The sequence below is a fragment of the Podarcis filfolensis genome, assembly GCF_964270895.1.
Source record: "Podarcis filfolensis genome assembly, chromosome: 6".
Classification (NCBI taxonomy): Eukaryota; Metazoa; Chordata; class Lepidosauria; order Squamata; family Lacertidae; genus Podarcis; species Podarcis filfolensis.
In genome coordinates, this window is record NC_139609.1 from 86,164,155 (window position 1) to 86,183,910 (window position 19,756).

Genomic DNA, 19,756 nt, shown 5'->3' on the forward strand with positions numbered 1-19,756 from the left:
CTGATGCAAAATATGTTAACAATAATCCCTGGTAAGTGTACGTAAAGCCTTAAATAGCTCAGAACCACAATAACTCAAGGACCACCTCTACCCATATGAGCTGCCCCAGACCTTGCAATCATCACCTGAAGCCCTTTTTTGTGTGTCTGCTTTATGAGAGGTCTGGAGGGTGACAACACAAGAACAGGGTCTTTTCTGCAGTGGCTCCCTGTTTCTCAAATGCTCTCCCCAGGGAGGCTTATATGGCACTTTCATTACATTTTTAATTTTTTTTTAAAAAATATTTTGAATTTTCATTTTACAAACATCAAATAAAAATAGAAAACTACACACACACACACCCCCTTTGACTTCCCTCCCCTCCTTTATGGATCCTTATATTTTTTCTCCTCCATCTCCTTTATAATTCTAGTTATTAAAAAATTCTTGAATATTCCTTAGTTCAAATTTTTAACCACAAGTTTTAAATCAATCCTGCTAATTAATTTAATTGTTTACAATAGTTTTTCAAATAAATTACACTATATATTTTCCCCATTCTTTATTAAAAATTGATTCTTCCTGATTTCTAATTCTTCCTGTTAGTTTTACCATTTCAGCATAGTCTTCATTACATATCTTTAGCTGCCAGGCAAAGCAATCCTCTTCTCCCAGGCCTTTGGCTAATTAAGCCAGGCATAGGCAAACTCCGGTCCTCCAGATGTTTGGGACTACAATTCCCACCATCCCTAGCTAACAGGACCAGTGCTGGAGGGCCAGAGTCTGCCTATGCCTGAATTAAGCAATCTATGCTCTTTTATACGGGACGGGGGTATTGTATTGATTTATCTGTTCTTCTGTTGTTATGTTGTGTTATGTCATGTTACGATGTGTGTTTTTGTCTTTTTATACTGTAAACCAGGCTTCCTCAACCTCGGCCCTCCAGATGTTTTTGGCCTACAACTCCCATGATCCCTAGCTAGCAGGACCAGTGGTCAGGGATGATGGGAACTGTAGTCTCAAAACATCTGGAGGGCTGAGGTTGAGGAAGCCTGCTGTAAACCATCCTACGCTCCTCGGATGAAGAGCGGTATCTAAATTTAATAAACAAATAAATGGCACAGTTGACAGGACATTCGTCCAGTGCTTAAAAGCTTGCACGGGCTGCCCATATGTTGCCAGGACAAGTTCAAGGTTCTTGCATTAATTTACAAGCCCTTAATCCAGGATACCCTAAGAATTGATCAATTCCTTGTATCTCCCCTGCCCTATCTCTGATTTCTCTGGGAGAATCTCCCAGGGTACAGATGCTCAGTTTATATGCACCTGGAGCTGTGTGTTCAGTATTGTGGACCCAATTCTCTGAAACTCCCTCCCAGATGAGAACAGGCCCCTCCCTGTTGACTTTCCAGTACCTAGTGAAGACCTTTTCCAGCAATCTTTTAAAGTACAGTGGTGCCTCGCAAGACGAAATTAATTTGTTCCGCGAGTCTTTTCGTCTTGCGATGTTTTTCGTCTTGCGAAGCACGGTCCATCGCAACTGCACCTCTTCAAGCGGCTTTAAGAAAAAAGCGAACAAACTCGCAAGACGTTTTCATCTTGCAAAGCAAGCCCATAGGGAAAATCGTCTTGCGAAGCAACGCAAAAACAAAAAACCCTTTCGTCTTGCGAGGCACCACTGTATGTTTTCTGATCTTCTTCTTTGGTGATCACTCGTAGCCAAGTAAGATTGTCTTCCATAAACATGGTTTTAACAATGACTCCGTAAGTGACTGTGGAGGCCAATTCTGGATTCCATACTCGCAGGCAAGTGTTTCTGATGTTTTCTGATATTGAGGTAAAGGTACCCCTGACCATTAGGTCCAGTCATGACTGACTCTGGGGTTGCGGCGCTCATCTTGCTTTATTGGCTGAGGGAGCCGGCGTGCAGCTTCCGGGTCATGTGGCCAGCATGACTAAGCCGCTTCTGGCGAAGCTATTGAGTAAAAGCTAGGTTGAATACAACCTCTAACATCTCATCTCTTGCAATGGTAATTCAACACACAGGGTTCATCCACATGCCTGTTTGCCCTCCCTGGGGAAGCCCTGGTTTTGTGCTTAATCGGAACAAACAGCAGTTGGGTTTCCCACGGATTGCTGTCTGTTCCAATTTAGCACTAGAGAGCAAGTTTTCCAGGGGAAAGTGATGAGGCAAAGGCAAAACCGCCAAGACCTGCGGAAAACCACACAACCCTGTGCTTTCTAGGTGTGGGGCAAGAAGAAGTGTGGATGAGCCCTCTGTATCCTAAGCCCAGTGAGGGGTGGAGGTATCCCACGCTGCCACATGTCACTCCTAAGGTCAGAAAACAGAGGAGAATGACAGGATGGTGAAAGCAATGTGTCTGCCCTCCTTCTGGCTACTGTCATGTGCACTTAGAGCAAGAAAGGGGAAGTTGCAACCCTCAAGACATTGCTAGACTACAGTTCTCATCATCCCTGACCATTGGCCATAGCTGGGGCTGATGGGAGTTGGAACCCAACAACGTATGGAAGCTACACATTCTCCTCCCCAGACTTGCGGTAGATGATCAACGCAAAGGTAGAAAAGGCACATTACTTCACCTTTGCTGATGCTGAACCCCCACATTGTCATCTTCTAAGCCTGGTGAGGCACCAGTGATGATCAAAAATGCATTTCAGGCTCTCAGTTGCCTGCTTCTATTTCTCAGCGAAGGAGTGTAGTAAAGGATGGCTAAATTGGTCAATTTTTGCTTCTCTTGCTTTCTCACTTTTCGATTCTTAAGTTCAGTTCATCACATTTCTGCATCCTCACAAGAACCAGTCAGCATTTTGGGGTGCATTTTCCCTAATTTCTGCACGTAATTTTGCCCAAGATCTTTCTGTATATTATTTTCACTAATATATGTACTCACACACACATTATATGACCAGAGAACTGCACAGCAAATTTTGTGAGAACTGTCTCTTGAAGTATAGCTGTGTTTTGGTCCAACGCATTGTTTCAGAAACTGCAAATTAGGTATCTTCATATTAAAATGTGAATTGGGCTGGATTTCCCCCCACCCCACCCCTAAGTGCTGAAGCCCTTGCTCTCCCCACACAGAGACAGTTAAATCACCCTCTCCTTTGTCTTGCTGTCTTTCTATCTGCTGCTATTACCAGCACCCTCATTTTCCATTTCGAAATGTGCTTTTTCCTTCCATATCAATTACATCCTAAGTGCTATACTTCCCAGGCTGACAAAGGGTGAATGTGATGACTTGCACTGTTTTGCTGATGGGTATTTTTAAATATGCATTTCCTTTATCGAAAGATGCTTTCCACCGAAACTGTTGCTGCCAAGGTAGATATTTCCATGTCAGTGATCTTTCGGAACAGACATTGTGTACTCTTTGGAGCCTTCACACTAAATAGACAGGGTTGTGAGACTGGCCCTTAAGGAACATCGATACCATTTATTTATTTAATTGTATTTAACTTCTGTTTGTTTAATTTATATTCCGCCTTTTATCCAAGGTGCTCAAGGTGGCATACATGATTCTCCCCTTCCTCATTTATTTCAGAACAATTACATAGTCTTCTTCTTCTTTGGCGATCACTCGTAGCCGAGTAAGATTGTCTTCCATAAACACAAAGTTTTAACAGTATGTCCGTAAGTGACTGTGGAGGCCAATTCTGGATCCACACATCCTTCCACAGTGGGGACATTGGTTTCTGGGCAGGAGTTGATCACGGTGTGGATTTGCCAAGCGTGCCCTCCTCTTAGCACATTTCTCCCTTGTGTCCTGAGTTCAAGTGTCTTCAAAGCCCATGACACCTTTGGTCAAGGCTGTTCTCCAATTGGAACACTTGCAGGCAAGTGTTTCCCAATTGTTGGTGTTTATACTACATTTTTAAAAATTTGCCTTGAGACAATCTTTAAACCTCTTTTGTTGACCACCAGGATTACGCTTTCCATTTTTAAGTTCAGAATAGAGTAGTTGCTTTGGAAGACAATAATCAGGCATCCCCACAACATGACCAGTCCAACGAAGTTGATGTTGAAGAATCATTGCTTCAACACTCATGATCTTTGCTTCTTCCAGTACCCTTCCTCATTTATTTCAGAACAATTACCGTACATATTACAGTAATACTAACGACGGATCACTGGAATGCTTTCCAGCCTTAGACAAGACTTTTTATGATCTGTTTCCATTTTTGGGCAGTTGCTCATCAGTCAGGAAAATTGTCTGCGGTTCTTATTTCCTCTTCTTCCTCCTCCTCCTCCACTTTTACTGGATAACTCAGGGAAGAAAATATTGATAACAAAGGCAAAGAGAGTATCTGGCTTTCTGGGTACAACCCTCTGGGGGATGTTTCCCCCTTAGGCAAACAGGAAGAAGTGAATGCAGAAATGGAGGGGGGGAATTCACATTGAACAGAATTGATCTCGGTGTTCAGGAAAGGTTCAGAGGATCTCACCTACTAAAAATATCCAGCAGGGAGTTATTTTTAAAAAGAAATGCATCTGAGGGTGCTTATGCTCACACACAGAACATAGCTCCTCATTTATGCAGAGTATTATCTTTGAAAACCTGTCCTGTTTATATCAGGAGTCCCATGGCAACCCGAGATTATTAAAGGGACCACAGTATGGTTCCTGACAACACATGCCACTTTGTCTGTAGGGAAGGAAAGCTGGAGCTGCTGGAGAGACAGGAAATACCTGAGCACTTTAAAGGAGTTGGGGGCGGTGGGGGAGAAGGGGACAGGATGAGGCTAGAATTTTTAACTTAAGATGGTCTCACCTTAACATAATGGCTACAACTGAAACTGCCTTCCTGTGCCTTTAAAAACCTGCATAAGGCAGAACAATCTCAGCAGGTGAAACTTTCTCCCATCACTGTGTATGCATGTTAAAAATATATATATTTACAAACCAGCTATTGAATTTCTGGATCAAAAGCCAGGATGGCTAAACGGAGCTTCATTGGTAAGACACCTCTGAATATCAATGGGGTGATCAGATCACCGTTATGCTCTGTTTGACCAAAATAGGAAACAGAAAATAGGACTGGTTTGTGTTTCTGGTTTGTTGTTTGCCATACAGTGGTACCTCCCGTTATGAACTTAATTCGTTCCGGAGGTCCATTCTTAAGCCGACACCATTCATAACCGGAGGCACGCTTTCACTAATGGTGCCTCCCACTGCTGCCGTGCGACTTTCGCTCGCATCCCGGGGTGAAGTTCGCAACCAGGAGCATCTACTTCCAGGTTAGCGGAGCTTGTAACCCGAAGCGTTCGCAAGGAGGACAGTGCGTAACATGAGGTTCCACTGTAATTTAGTGGTATCTTCTGCTGATCTATGACTGTAATGAAGATTTGGATTGGATTAGATGGTTTGGTTTAGCATCATGTCTGAACTCCTTTGTCTCTCCCTGTCAAACCAAGAGCAGTAAACCGAGAACCAAACCTTGGTTACAGCTTGCGGCTTGTTGGGAGCAAGAGACAAACTGCAAGTCTGGGTTTAGATGACACACTGAGAAATGGTCCTTGTAGATTTGATACCCAGGCCTTTAATTTAGCGCAAGTAACATCTGTCTAAAGGGACGTGGGTGGCGCTGTGGGTTAAGCCACAGAGCCTAGGACTTGCTGATCAGAAGGTCGGCGGTTCGAATCTCCGTGACGGGGTGAGCTCCCGTTGCTCAGTCCCTGCTCCTGCCAACCTAGCAGTTCAAAAGCACATCAAAGTGCAAGTAAATCAATAGGTACCGCTCCGGCGGGAAGGTAAACAGGGTTCCGGGTGCTGCTCTGGTTCACCAGAAGCGGCTTAGTCATGCTGGCCACATGACCCGGAAGCTGTACGCTGGCTCCCTCGGCCAATAAAGCGATATGAGCGCTGCAGCCCCAGAGTTGGTCACGACTGGACCTAATGGTCAGGGGTCCCTTTACCTTTACCTAACATCGGTCTGATTCTTCTCACTGGTTTCTAATAGGAAGAAAGTTTCTGCTGTTTGTAAAACAGGCATTATTATGCTGAAGGTACAAAATGGGAGCGCTTCCACATGAGGAAGTGGAATAAATGTCAGGTCATACAACTATCGTCATGAGTGTTAAGGTAAGTAAACTGCAGGGTGTATAAATTTTAATTACGTCTGCAAAGACCTGTGAATACACTGCTGCTTTTCTTTAAATACACGTAGTTTAGAAAGTTCAGCCTTGTTAACTGCTTCCACATTAACAACACCTGCTAATGCGTTGGCAGGATATTGATCTGCAAACATCAGATCTGCTGTGGGACTAGAGAGCAGCAAAGGCTTGTCAAGCGTCTACCGGCAATTGTTGTCCGGGAGTCTGCAAGTCTCAAACACCCATCATTCACTGACTAGGAAAACCAATTCCAAAACCAGTTCCTTTACACAGGTTCCTGTTCCCCAATTTGCCAATATCTAATCAAAAGCTTTTTTTTTCTCTCTGCAGGGAGTAAAGCACTCCCTTCTATTGCATAATGTGCCTTGGCAAATGAACGGGACACTAAATATAACCTCACTCATCTTCTAGTGCTCTCCAAAGCCCAAAGAAAGAGAAACGGAAAGGAGAAAGAGCTATTAATAATGTCTGATCCTCATAGTTTCTCTTCATGTTTAGATTCCCGTCTTTCTGGTTCTTATTAAGGGTGACACATAACATGACTCTGACCTCCAGCAGCTGCCAGGACTCCGACATGGGGGAGCAGCTGGATTGGCCCCAGGTAACCACTACCATCCAAAGTGTCAGTGAAAGGGTCATAAGCTCAATGGCAGGACATCTGTTTCTCAGGCAGACGATCTCCAGTTCAATCCCCAGCATCTCCTGATAGGAATTGGTAAAAACCATGTCCCGTTCTGCCTCTCCAGGTGTGTGCTGTTACTCTGCCTGCCCCATTGGCCCCTGAGAAGGCAGTAATGACTTCTCTGTCACCCAGGCCTGGGAGACACCAATGCAGGCATCAACAGACATGGCTGGTTCAGACGCCATGGAAAAGTGGTAGGTTGCTTGCTCAGTCTAAGTAAGGATCGGGACCGCTTGCTGGGCTGAGTTCTGCCCAGGGGTGTGCAAGGGGTGTGTCATTGTTGGGTCAACTTCATCTTTGCTTATAGCTCCCACTGTGCCTTTGACCAACGTTTTGCTTTTGCATTGCACTGATCTGAGCATTAAAGGTTTTGGTGGAAACCGTAACCTGAGTTTGAGTTCTTTATCGAGCAGGAGCCAGGGCAATTCAAAAAGGTAGGATATAATAATAATAATAATAATAATAATAATAATAATATTTTATTTGTACCCCGCCCATCTGGCTGGGTTTCCCCAGCCACAATGGGTGGCTTCCACAGAAACCAAAAATACACTAAAATATCACACATTAAAAACTTCCCTGAACAGGGCTGCCTTAAGATGTCTTCTGAATGTCAGGTAGTTGTTTATCGCTTTGACATCTGATGGGAGGGCGTTCCACAGGGCGGGCGCCACTGTAGCTTTGCTTCTCGCAATGAGGGAACCGCCAGAAGGCCCTCGGCGCTGGACCTCAGCGTCCGGGCAGAACGATGGGGGTGGAGACACTCCTTCAGGTATATTGGGCCGAGGCCATTTAGGGCTTTTAAGGTCAGCACCAGCACTTTGAATTGTGCTCGGAAACATACTGGGAGCCAATGTAGGTCTTTCAAGACAGGTGTTATGTGGTCTCGGTGGCCATTCCCAGTCACCAGTCTAGCTGCCGCATTCTGGATTAGTTGTAGTTTCTGGGTCACCTTCAAAGGTAGAGCACATTGCAGTAGTCCAAGCGGGAGATAACTAGATATTAAAAGTGCAGTGAAGCCAGCAATCCATGTTTTGCTAGATAGGCACATGATAGGAGCTGAAGGTCACAGAGTTTTCCTGTAAGCTTGCTAGACACTGCCAATGTGCCCTGAGAAACTATACATTCTACCTGCCTGCCTGGGGACACCTTCGTAGTCTTTCCACCTCTTTCTGCTCTGCCAGCAATGTGAGGACATCTGCTTAGTCTGAGCATGGAGATCAGATTTTAAGCTAGACTTAGGTATGTCTTTGTAACTGAGTGGCCATTTTAAGTCTGTCTGAACAAAGCTGCTTCATCTGTTACTCTGCTACAAGTATTCTGAGTGAGTAAATGCTATTTTTACCTTTAACAAGACCATTTCTGTGATCGTTGTTTTAAGGGAGAGAAAAGGGGGACATAACAGGAAAACCCAGTCTCCCTTAAAACTAGCCTATCTAAGCTTCCCTTTTAAACTGCAAAGGGATGGCACTCTGCTGAACTCACAAACATGAGGAAGGAAGGATAATATCTAATAAATATATCCTCTCCTAGCATCTATTCACATCCCAACAAAAAAGTGACAAGTTCAGGAGGACTTCAGCTCACTATTTTGTGACGTTTTGCTTGGTCCTCCAGCTCCTCCAGACAACCTATCATTGAGGATTAATCCTGATTTGTTTACACAAATCTTATGCAGAGGTTAGACTACAGCCAGTCATTACCGAACATTTTGTACTGATTTGTTTGCAGGGAGGTTGTGTGACCATGATTATCCATCAGAATCTGATTGCGTTTGTGCATTGTCCCACTACTCATCTGTTCATTCCACATTTTCAATGATTTCCCCCATCACTTTCCAAACTGCAAAATCTTGTTTCTTTTGAAAAATGGTGTGGGTTTTTTTGCACTAGGGGGCGACAGAGCACTTTAATCCAATTTTATCGAATCCCTCCCTCAAAATACTCCCTTAGAGGCAGTACCCCTAATAACGCAGGGGGGGAGGGGACCCTGTGGCTCTTCCAATACTGCTGGACTACAGTTCCCAGCACCCCTGACCATTAGGCATGCTGGCCAGGGCTGATGGGAGCTGGGAATCCAAGCACAGCTGAAGGACCACAGGCTCACTAGTTCCTCATTAGAAGGAATCTCCCCACTGTGGATTTTGGATAAATAAATAGTACCCAGCCCAATAGGCAGACCAAGCAAAACAGGGACACACACACACACACCCTCTGCAAACGCGAATTTCATTTTGAAACACACACACATATATATAGCACACACATATATATAGCACTGAAGTAATTGTCATGGGAAAAATCAGAACTTTCTTAGACTTCCTTACACTCCACAGTCTTCTCCATTTTTCTGTTCTGTTTTTATTACTTCTCCCCACCCACCCAGGGGGCGTCCTACTAACGCAGATGGAAGCAATGCAAAAAACAACAACCCAGATTATGTCATATACCGCAAGAAATGCATGTCTTATTTAATTTTTTTTAAAATTGTGTTACGGTTTAGGATTGCTTTAAATTCTGAATTTCATATGGGTGGGCACCATCATCTTTCCAGCGCTCGGGGCCTCTGCAGGTCCTAATCCTTCCCTGGCCACGGGTGTGTCACTAACTGGGGAAGGGGGGGGGGAGATTTTGTGGGAAACGGGATGTTGTGTTAAGTGTGTCCCGTAATCTCGTTTAATCCTGCCAAAGCGATTCCCCGCCCCGAAATGGACTCCGTCGCTGGAACCAAAGGAACCTACCGGCGTGGCCAAATTATTCCATCCTTCCTTGGGGTTGCTTTAAAAAAATTTTAAAAACCCTTTTCCTCCCCTATTTCAAAGCAGCAGCAGCAACAACAACAGTGTCGTTTGTGCAATTCACCCGGGGAAGGAAAAGATGAACAAATTGCGCTAGCGGCCCCGAGGAGGAGGAGGAGCTGGAGACGTCCCAAAGCGAGCCAACCAAAAGACAAGTGTCGGGGCAGAAGGAAGTGACTTCCGCGCCTTCGGGTTTTCTGGAGATTACGGTAAACGCGTCTCAGTCACGTGTAATTACTGGAAGGGGGCAAAAGATGAACCCGGAGTAGCAGGAGAAAATGCGCCCTTGAGTTCCGACGAGACGGTTCCACCTTAAAAGCCACCCCGGGAAAGGGGAGCGCAGGATTCCCCCGGAGGGAAGCCCACCCAGAGTTTGCCTGGGTCATTTTAAAGAAAAAAACCGTAGGAGCGAGAAAGTGAGGAGGAGGAGGAGGAGGAGGAGGGGAGAGAACTCATCCAGCCTCCCACGCCCCCCCCCTTCCAGTCCCATCCCTCGGCTCGGGGCGCGCGCACCGCGCATCGTGTCCGGTCCGGGGGTCTCCCGGGTCCCACCCCGTCCTCCAGCAGCATGGGGATGTGCTACAGCCTCCGGCCCGGCGGGGACCACCTGCCCATCCCCTCCTACGGCAACGTGGAAGTGGAGGTGGTGGACCGCGGCGGCGAGTGTCCGGCGGCGATAGCGGTCAAGCTGAAGCAGGACATCAAGGCCAAAGAGAAAGCGGACATCAAGAGGAGCAAAAGCATCGACAAGTCGCTCAAAGCCGAGAAGAGGCAATATAAGCAGACGCACCGGCTGCTTTTGTTGGGTAAGTTCGGGGGGTTCTTGGCGGTGTCAACGTGCCTGTGTGTGTGTCTGTCTGTCTGTCTGCGGGGCGCGGTGGGCGAGATTTTTTATTTTCCCCTGCAAGGCTGCAAATGTGGTGTCTGCCAGCAGCAAGCCGCTTGCCTGCTTTATGTTTTTTTGCAAGAGAATCGGCGTCTTGTTCCCTCGCTTGGCGTGTCCGAGCTTTGAAAGGCTGTGTTCATAAGCGGCGGCAGCAAGCTCCCTCTACGGTCTGTATTTGGGTTTCACACTCCTAATCTGTTGTGTTTGGGTTCCTCCCCGCCTCCCCCAGCCACCCCTTCGGCGCCGTTTGGCAGAAAAGTTCTGGCTTGGAGGTTTTGTGCAAAAAGTCCTTTGGGTTGCTCTTGTTGCTGTTGTCTTTTGTTGTGGTCGACGTGGAGTTAGTGCTGCTGCTAGTCTTTAAACCCCCGCCCTCAAAGAAACCCCCTCAACCTCAAGATCAATGCATAGATCCCGAAGGAGCTGTCTTCTCCTTGTGGCTGAAAGTTTGGAGCCAGATGGTCCGCTGTTGCAACATGGTTATTCCTCCCCCCCCCGCCCCCGTGTCTTCAAATGATTAGTAATATCTGCATATATATATTTTAAAAGCTGGATTTAGCAACGCAGCCGGATGATGACAGATATGCGAGGATAACTGTAGTTGTTGCTGCTTTTAAAAACCTGAGTTTTCTCTCTCTCTTTCTGTAATGGGCTTAAACTGAGAGCCAAGAAACACTTTCCTATTGACTCTCCTTTTGCAAAAAAGAAAGAAAGAAGATTTGTGAGTGTTTGCATGAGAAACATGCTCTAGTTAGGTGTGCCGGCAAATCAGAGCACTGAGAGGGGGTGTCTATATGGTTGTTGTTGTTATTAAATCCACAGATGCCACAAACTTGTATTAGTAGGTTCATGTGGCTGGGGGTGAAGCTGTGGCGTCTACAACTCAGGATATGATATCGTTGTTGAGACAAAGGATAAGAGGGGTGGAATATTATAAAGCACTTTGTACTAATTTTACATTTAGTATTTAATGTGTTCTGAACCACAACAGTTGCCTACAAGAAGGGGAATTAAGCTTAATCGCTTTCATTATTTCCCAGACAGAAAGGCTGATTCACGGTTGGTGTGGTTTGATAAGTGGGAGGAAGCTGCAATTATTATTTTTTTAAGATACAGGTTTAGTTCTGGGGGCTTCCAGAATAAGAGAGTGCCGTTTAGAACAGGAGTGACATTGTAATATTCACAACCAGAATCGCGGGCCCTGTGATGAAAATCGGGGCATTTCTGTGTACATATTGCAACCACATTAAGGATCGCTGCCCCAAATCCACATTGCTGAAGTCTGTGCATTGCATTCATTTTCATCCCTACTATAAACTATATTAATAAGGTAAAGGGTAAAGGGACCCCTGACCATTAGGTCCAGTCATGACCGACTCTGGGGTTGCGGCACTCATCTCGCTTTATTGGCCAAGGGAGCCGGTGTACAGCTTCTGGGTCATGTGGCCAGCATGACTAAGCCGCTTCTGGCGAACCAGAGCAGCGCACGGAAACGCCGTTTACCTTCCCGCCGTAGCAGTACCTATTTATCTACTTGCACTTGACGTGCTTTCGAACTGCTAGGTTGGCAGGAGCAGGGACAGAGCAACGGGAGCTCACCCTGTCGCGGGGATTCGAGCCACCAACCTTCTGATCGGCAAGTCCTAGGCTCTGTGGTTTAACCCACAGAGCCACCCGTGTCCCTATTAGTATATTAGTAAGTGGGTCTAATTCAGTCTTTCCCCAAATATGTGTTGCATACATGATTCTTCCCTTTCCTGTTCTCACAGCAACCCTGCAAGGTAGGAGAGAAGGTGACTGGCCCAAGGTCACCCAGTGAGCTTCACAGCTGAGTGGGGTTTGAACTCTGCTCTCCTGCGCCCGTGTCTCTTACCACTACACCATGCTGGGTCTCTCTCCAACTATATAAAAGCAAACCAGTAAAATTCTCAGCAGAACATAAAAATTAACCATCCAAGGACTAGGAGAAGAGGAAGGTCTTTACCTGGCACTGAAAAGACAGAGATACATAGCTGCCCCATAGCTGAAGTACTCTAGGAAGCCAGTGCGGTGTAGTGGCTAGAGTGTCTGACTAGTCACAGCCTCTTAACCTACCTCACAGGGTTGTTATAGGGATTAACCGAGGATGGGGGGATGAACCATGTGCTCCTTGGAGAAATAAGTGGAATAGAAATGCGATAAATAAGCTCTTCTGCTTACCTGCTTGAGAAAGGGGCCAGCCAGGTGGAGATGTCAGTCACCAACCTGGCTTCCAGAGATCTCCATGTGGTCACAATTGGACCCACGCCAGTCACAAAACGCGTCTGGCGCCTGGCTAATTTCTAACGCTGATCCTATCATTGCATGGATTTCCACTTGTGCAGCAGAATGTCCCCGTGTGTCTACCCCGGGTGCCCCTAAATCTGTTCTTGGGGCTCCCCTCAACCCTCTGGAGCAGATTTTGGGAAGTGCACATGCGGAGGGAGGAAAAGGGAGGAAAGTCCTGTTTTGCCAGGGATCCTCTGTTCGCCGATAGGCTGCTTATATATCGGGGGGAAGCTCATGGAGGCTCATGGAGTTGTGATGGTGGCTGAGGCCTGGGGGCACAGGTTCGTTTTATGATGCCCTGTCTGGAATGCGGCGGGGATGACTGCCACAAGGTATCAGCTGATTCAGGATAGCGGCTAAAAATATTGCGAGCTTAAGGCTGTCTTGGCAAAAAAATAAGATTAAAAATCGAGATAATGTATTTTGAGATGCTAAAAAGGAAAATAGATGGGATTGTGAATTGTGTTCTGTGCGCTGTGCTAATCATTGGCCTTGGTAGCTAGGGTGATTGGAATGGTCATCCAGTAAATTCCAGGCGCCTGTCCCTAGCGTCATGGAACAAAGTGTATTTCTTCCATTCAGGTTTTGTTTGGCAAAGTTATGGTTATTTGGCATGCCGGCTTCTGAATCAAAAGGGTTACTGGGAACGTGGCAAAGGAAAATGGCGTCCTCCTCTCGATTAGGAAGTGTGTCAATTAGGAAGTGTGAAGAGGTTGTGGGGTTCGAACCCACAACCCTGAGATTAAGAGACTCATACCCTACCAGCTAGGGACACGGGTGGCGCTGTGGGTTAAACCACAGAGCCTAGGACTTGCTGATCAGAAGGTCGGCGGTTCAAATCCCCGGGACAGGGTGAGCTCCCGTTGCTCGGTCTCTGCTCCTGCCAACCTAGCAGTTCGAAAGCACGTCAAAGTGCAAGTAGATAAATAGGTACTGCTCTGGCAGGAAGGTAAACGGCGTTTCCGTATGCTGCTCTGGTTCGCCAGAAGCAGCTTAGTCATGCTGGCCACGTGACCCAGAAGCTGTACGCCTCAGCCAATAAAGGGAGATGAGCGCCACAACCCCAGAGTCGGCCACAACTGGACCTAATGGTCTGGGGTCCCTTTACCTTTTACCCTACCAGCTGAGCTAGTGCTTTTGCCTGGCTGGAATTTGTCTTTGCATGCCTAGAGGGAGGAAAGGAGCAGAGTAGTCTTCTGTGCAAATGAAAGATTGCATATGTTTCTCCACTTAGCTTAGCCTCTGGCTCTGCTCACCACTGACACCAGAAGATTGCCCTCCCACCTTTGAATTACCCTGCACGGTTGTCCCTTCTGAGGAACCTCACAGCTACTTAAAGTTTTGCTAGAACCTCTGCTCTGCATCACAGCGCCGACGCAGACCCCATGTTCCATGCGTGGAACATTCTTTTCTTCTCGGTTGCAACTGACTGTTTTGCCGTGGGCTGCCACTGGCCCTTCCAGCAAACTCTGTAAAACAAGGGTGCTAAGGGCCACATTCACCCCATATATTTAAAGCACTATGATTCCAAACGCTTTGCAAGAGTTACCAGAAACCCCAGACTTGGCTGCTGCTTTCCACCTGCAGTCCACAGTGAAACTCAGGAGACCACTTCTCCTTGTCCTCCCTTTCTCGGGACAGAGCATTATGACTGTCTCACTCCTCTGTCCTATCTTTACCTTTCTCGCTTCTCTTATTTTGCCAACCAAACCCTGTTGGCCATACACATTTCAGGTTTCTCCTGCTCTAGTTTTCCTCTAGCCATCAACCTCTGCTCCATACAAGGCAACTTCTCCTCTGTCTCTGCAATAGGAACTGTTTAAGCCTGTAGTCCAGGCAACACGGTTTGGGTAGCCTGCTTAACTTGTAGCGGCTAACAGTCTTGCTATTTTATCATTTCTTCTTCTTCTTTATTTATTGAATTTATATACTGTCCTATACCCAGAGGTCTCAGGGCGGTTCACAGAAAATATCACAATATTTGTTGTTGTTGTTGTTGTTTAGTCGTTTAGTCGTGTCCGACTCTTCATGACCCCATGGACCAAAGCACGCCAGGCACTCCTGTCTTCCACTGCCTCCCACAGTTTGGTCAGACTCATGCTGGTAGCTTCGAGAACAAGGTCCAACCATCTTGTCCTCTGTCGTCCCCTTCTCCTTGTGCCCTCAATCTTTCCCAACATCAGGGTCTTTTCCAGGGAGTCTTCTCTTCTCATGAGGTGGCCAAAGTATTGGAGCCTCAGCTTCAGGATCTGTCCTTCCAGGGAGCGCTCAGGGCTGATTTCCTTAAGAATGGATAGGTTTGATCTTCTTGCAGTCCATGGGACTCTCAAGAGTCATCTCCAGCACCATAATTCAAATCAAAATAAGAATAATAACCTGATAACACCCCCCCAAACAAGAGCCACATTTTAAAAGGGTATAGGATGTCCATCAGGTCCAGCCAAAGGCCTGGTTAAAAAGGAATGTTTTTGCCTGGTGCCTAAAGGTGTATAATGAAGGCACCAGGCAAACGTCTCTGGGGAGAGCATTCCACAGACGGGGAGCCACTGCAGAGAAGGCCCTGCTCTTGCATTGCCACCCTCCGGACCACTTGAGGAGGAGGCACATGAAGAAGGGCCTCAGAAGATGATCTCAGGTTCCAGGTAGGTTCATATGGGAAGAGGAGGTCTTTCCATTTCTGTACTGTCTTTATATTTCTGTACTACAAAGGCCAAGGTGCTGAATCTCTTCATTTTATGCTCACAACAGCCTTGTAAGGTAGGTTAGGCTGAGCAAGAAGGAGTGTTCCACAATCACCCAGTGAGCTTCATGGTTGGGTGGAGTTTTGAACCATAATCTCCCCAGTCGTAGTCCAGCGCTGCAGTGGGAAACCTGTGGTTCTGCAGGAGCTGTGGGACTCCCAGTTCCCCTCAGTTCCAGCAACAAGCATGGACAGTTATCAAGGATAATATTTTTATTTCAGATATGCATATGCCATTGAGCATTCAGCATTTCTAATGCAAGTTAGATTCAGAGTTGAAGACCAGCCAGCATCATGTCATGGATGGTTGGACACAGAATAACGGTAGGAGAACCAGCTGCGGAACCCCCAGAGGAGAAGTCTCAGAGCCCAGGGAGTGGCGATGTAAAAGCTACTTGCAGAAATCTAGTGGAATACAGTGAAATTGATTCAGTTGATTTATAGGCCACTTTCCCACAATGAACTGCGCAGACATTCAAAACATCAAAATACAGAGCATTGAAAAATGCAAATGAAAATACAAATACACAAAATACAGAACATACCAGTACATTTTTTTAAAAAATGACAAAAATCTTTAGCACTCGTTTCTGTGTTAACTGGTTCCAGAAATAATCCATTAGCAACTCCATGGACCAGAAAATCACAGGAGTAAATTGATGAAATTTGGGGTGGTATGCAATTTTTTCCTTGCTGTTTTCATGAGGGATCAGAAGTGTGCATGTGCAGAGAAAGAGTGGGAAAGTAGCGATGCTGCCCAGTGATGTTCATCGTTGGCCACTGGTGTGAATGGAATTTAGTGTGACACGCTGGTAATATTGGTCAAAAATCCACAGCTCCATAATGCAACAGGTACTGCAATATGAAAGAAATGTTAGCAAACAGGATGGAAACACTAGCATTGTAACCAGGAAATCTAATTCAGTATTTCCCACATCTGAATGTACCCCTTGTGGAGTGACTCTTTGATAAAGCCATTAATATGCCTGGAAGAGGAACTGGTATTGAGGTTGAGTTGCAGACACTAAGCCAGGAAAGCTGTAGTTTGTACCTCAGGCAGGAGCTCTCTATAAATGGCAAGCAACTTCCCTCAGCCTCAGAGCACCCCACCCACTCCTGCAATGTGGGGGCCACAGCAGCGTCCCACGTTGTAAAGCTGCCGTAAAAGGTTGCTGAGATAATGTTTGGTGAAGTGTTCTGAGAACTCGGGAAAATGTCATTCTAAATACTAAGCAGTATTTGGATTAATCTAGCTTCGAGGGAAAGATCCGAAAGGGAAGTACAGAAAAGGGGAAGCCAAACGAGGAGGAGACCAAGCATGTTGAAATTACTCCTCACTGTGTTTTCTGCTGTAATAAAAAGCAGAAGAATGTGTGGGCTTGTGTTTATGTAGCATAGATCAACTCATTTGAGCGATCCATACAATGCAGCTTGTAGCTTTCCCCGATTTACCAGTATGTGTGAGAATGCTGGTCTAGACGGGTCATCTGTCTGACCCAGCAGGGCTCTGTTTTCATGTTCTTATGATTCAGACACATCTTGTCCAATAGTTTCAGTGTGTTCAGCCAGGGCTGCTTCTTCAGAAATATTCTGGTTCAGTGCTACCAGCGTGAAGAATGGCCCATAACTTTCATGTAGATGCGTTTTAGGAATGGATTAGTCATGTGTTATCAGCCCAGTTCATGCATGCTCCTTCCTGCTCCTTCCATGTTATTCTCTCCCTGCTTAAAAAGCCACATCTGTGGACTGAATTCTGTAATCGACTTAAGAAGCTAACTTGTAAGGAACTCTGAGGGGTCTGACTTGCAGGATGGGAATGTGGTTTACATTTGGAGCTTTTTTTGAAACAATTCGTTTCTATTTACTTAAACCCCTCTGTGGTTTGAAATTCTTCCTTGGTTTCTTCTTCTTCTTCTTCTTTGCTCCATCTGGCAATTCCCTGCTCTGTGGGATCCACATAGCTAATTAAAAAGAAATAAGTGGCTCTTGTGTCTTATCAGCATCATCAGATGGCTTCAAGGTAATCAGCTGTCTCGGGTCATTTGGCAAGTGACTTTGGAAAGCATGCTGCAAATCAGTGGCCACAGGTCAGGGGTGATGAGAGCTGGGGTCCAAAGACATCCAGAGGGAATCGTAGAATTGGAAGGAACCACAAGGGTCATCTAGTCCAACCCCCTGCAGTGCAGGAATCTTTTGCCCAATGCTGGGCTCAAAGCCACAAATCTGAGATTAAGAATCTCATGCTGTACTGTACTAACTGAGCTCATAGCTTTCTTCCCCCGGGTTTAGGGTCAATGCCAGTTCTGTGCTTTCTCAGATTAGAATGCCAGTTCAGTGTATTGATTTAAGAATCCTTCCTTCTGAGAACCGGACGAGCACTGCTCAGAAGTTGAACAGAAAACTGCAAAATGATCCTTGAGAGGTAGGCAAAGAAGGAAAGAAGGCGAGGAGGTGAGAGCAGACAACACAGGTCTGGGGGAAAATACAAGGAATGCCATTCAGGAGCTATTTTGGGAGAGGTTTAGGGACTCCCTTTGGGTTTCCCCTGGATCTTTTAAAACCAGATTCGGCAGTTAATATTGGGTTTTCACTGGAGCAAGCAGCAGATCAAAAGAAAAATAAGATTTTTCAGACCTGGGATAAGAGATTGATACAGATTTCAATGAATATGGATCAAAGGAAAGTGTGGATGAACCCTAAGTCATTGCAATCAGAGTGTGCTCACCCAGAGCAATAGCTCCCTGTGTTTTACTGAGCGGAAAATATGTCTTTATTTTCCTTTCCTTTCCACTGAAATCATAGTACAGTCATACCTTGGAAGTCGAATGGAATCCGTTCCGGAAGTCGGTTCGACTTCCAAAACATTCGGAAACCAAAGTGCGGCTTCTGATTGGCTGCAGGAAGCTCCTGCAGCCAATCGGAAGCCAAGGAAGCCCTGCTGGACGTTCGGGTTCCAAAGAACGTTTGCAAACTGAAACACTCAATTCCAGGTTTGCAGCATTCGGGAGCCAAAACGTCCGAGTGCCAAGGCGTTTGGGATCCAAGGTATGACTGTACACACACACAACCACACACAACACACATCAGTCACTTAAATAAGGAGCCCACCTTTCATCAGTGTTCCAAGGGTGGATCCAGGTGCATAAGTAATGACTCAAGTAGTTAATGTAAGAAACCCCAGTCAATGGAGAACAATTGGAATAAGAATCCACACAAGGCAAATCAAGATCAGCCTCTGTGTGGAAACATAGGAACATTGTTGTTGTTTAGTCATTTAGTTGTGTCCGACTCTTCGTGACCCCATGGACCAGAGCACGCCAGGCCCTCCTGTCTTCTACTGCCTCCCACAGTTTGGTCAAACTCATGCTGGTAGCTTGGAGAACACTGTCCAACCATCTCATCCTCTGTCGTCCCCTTCTCCTTGTGCCCTCAATCTTTCCCAACATCAGGGTCTTTTCCAGGGAGTCTTCTCTTCTCATGAGGTGGCCAAAGTATTGGAGCCTCAGCTTCACGATCTGTCCTTCCAGTGAGCACTCAGGGTTGATTTCCTTAAGAATGGATAGGTTTGATCTTCTTGCAGTCCATGGGACTCTCAAGAGTCTCCTCCAGCACCATAATTCAAAAGCATCAATTATTTGGCGATCAGCCTTCTTTATGGTCTAGCTCTCACTTCCATACATCATTACTGGGAAAACCATAGCTTTAACTATACGGACCCTTGTCGGCAAGGTGATATCTCTGCTTTTTAAGATGCTGTCTAGGTTTGTCATTGCTTTTCTTCCAAGAAGCAGGCGTCTTTTAATTTCGTGGCTGCTGTCACCATCTTCAGTGATCATGGAGCCCAAGAAAGTAAAATCTCTCACTGCCTCCATTTCTTCCCCTTCTATTTGCCAGGAGGTGATGGGACCAGTGGCCATGATCTTCGTTTTTTTGATGTTGAGCTTCAGACCATATTTTGCGCTCTCCTCTTTTACCCTCATTAAAAGGTTCTTTAATTCCGCCTCAATTTCTGCCATCAAGGTTACATTGGAATATAGGAACTCTTATTCTGACTCAGACCATTGTTTTCTGTGTAGCTCAGCACTGTCTACACTGAGTAGCAATGGCTCTCTGGTATTTCCCGCATGGCTGCCTCCCAGTCTCACCTGGCTTGAGCCTGACACTTCCGGCTTGCAAGGCAGCTGCTTTGCCACATTGCTGCCACCCTTGCCCACACAGTTTTTCAGTGTTGCAGCT

The 19,756-nt window shown here is 46.1% G+C and overlaps 2 protein-coding genes across 3 annotated transcripts in view; one reads left to right on the top strand and one right to left on the bottom strand.

The window, feature by feature from the left end:
- The window catches only part of LOC310764420 (piezo-type mechanosensitive ion channel component 2-like), a 66,816-nt gene extending 62,317 nt beyond the window's left edge, over nt 1–4,499 (bottom strand). Inside the window, exon 1 of the mRNA XM_083618259.1 lies at nt 4,444–4,499. Within this exon, the coding sequence (XP_083474385.1) occupies nt 4,444–4,489 (46 nt within the window). The 5' untranslated portion in view covers nt 4,490–4,499. The remainder of the gene's footprint in view (nt 1–4,443) is intronic.
- A 5,029-nt stretch (nt 4,500–9,528) lies between these two features.
- The window catches only part of GNAS (GNAS complex locus), a 180,376-nt gene continuing 170,148 nt past the window's right edge, over nt 9,529–19,756 (top strand). The window contains exon 1 of one of the 2 annotated variants that reach the window (XM_083618942.1): nt 9,529–10,396. In XM_083618942.1, coding sequence (XP_083475068.1) covers nt 10,159–10,396 — 238 coding nt within the window. In that variant the 5' untranslated portion in view covers nt 9,529–10,158. The remainder of the gene's footprint in view (nt 10,397–19,756) is intronic. The other variant, XM_083618941.1, reaches the window with a different exon arrangement.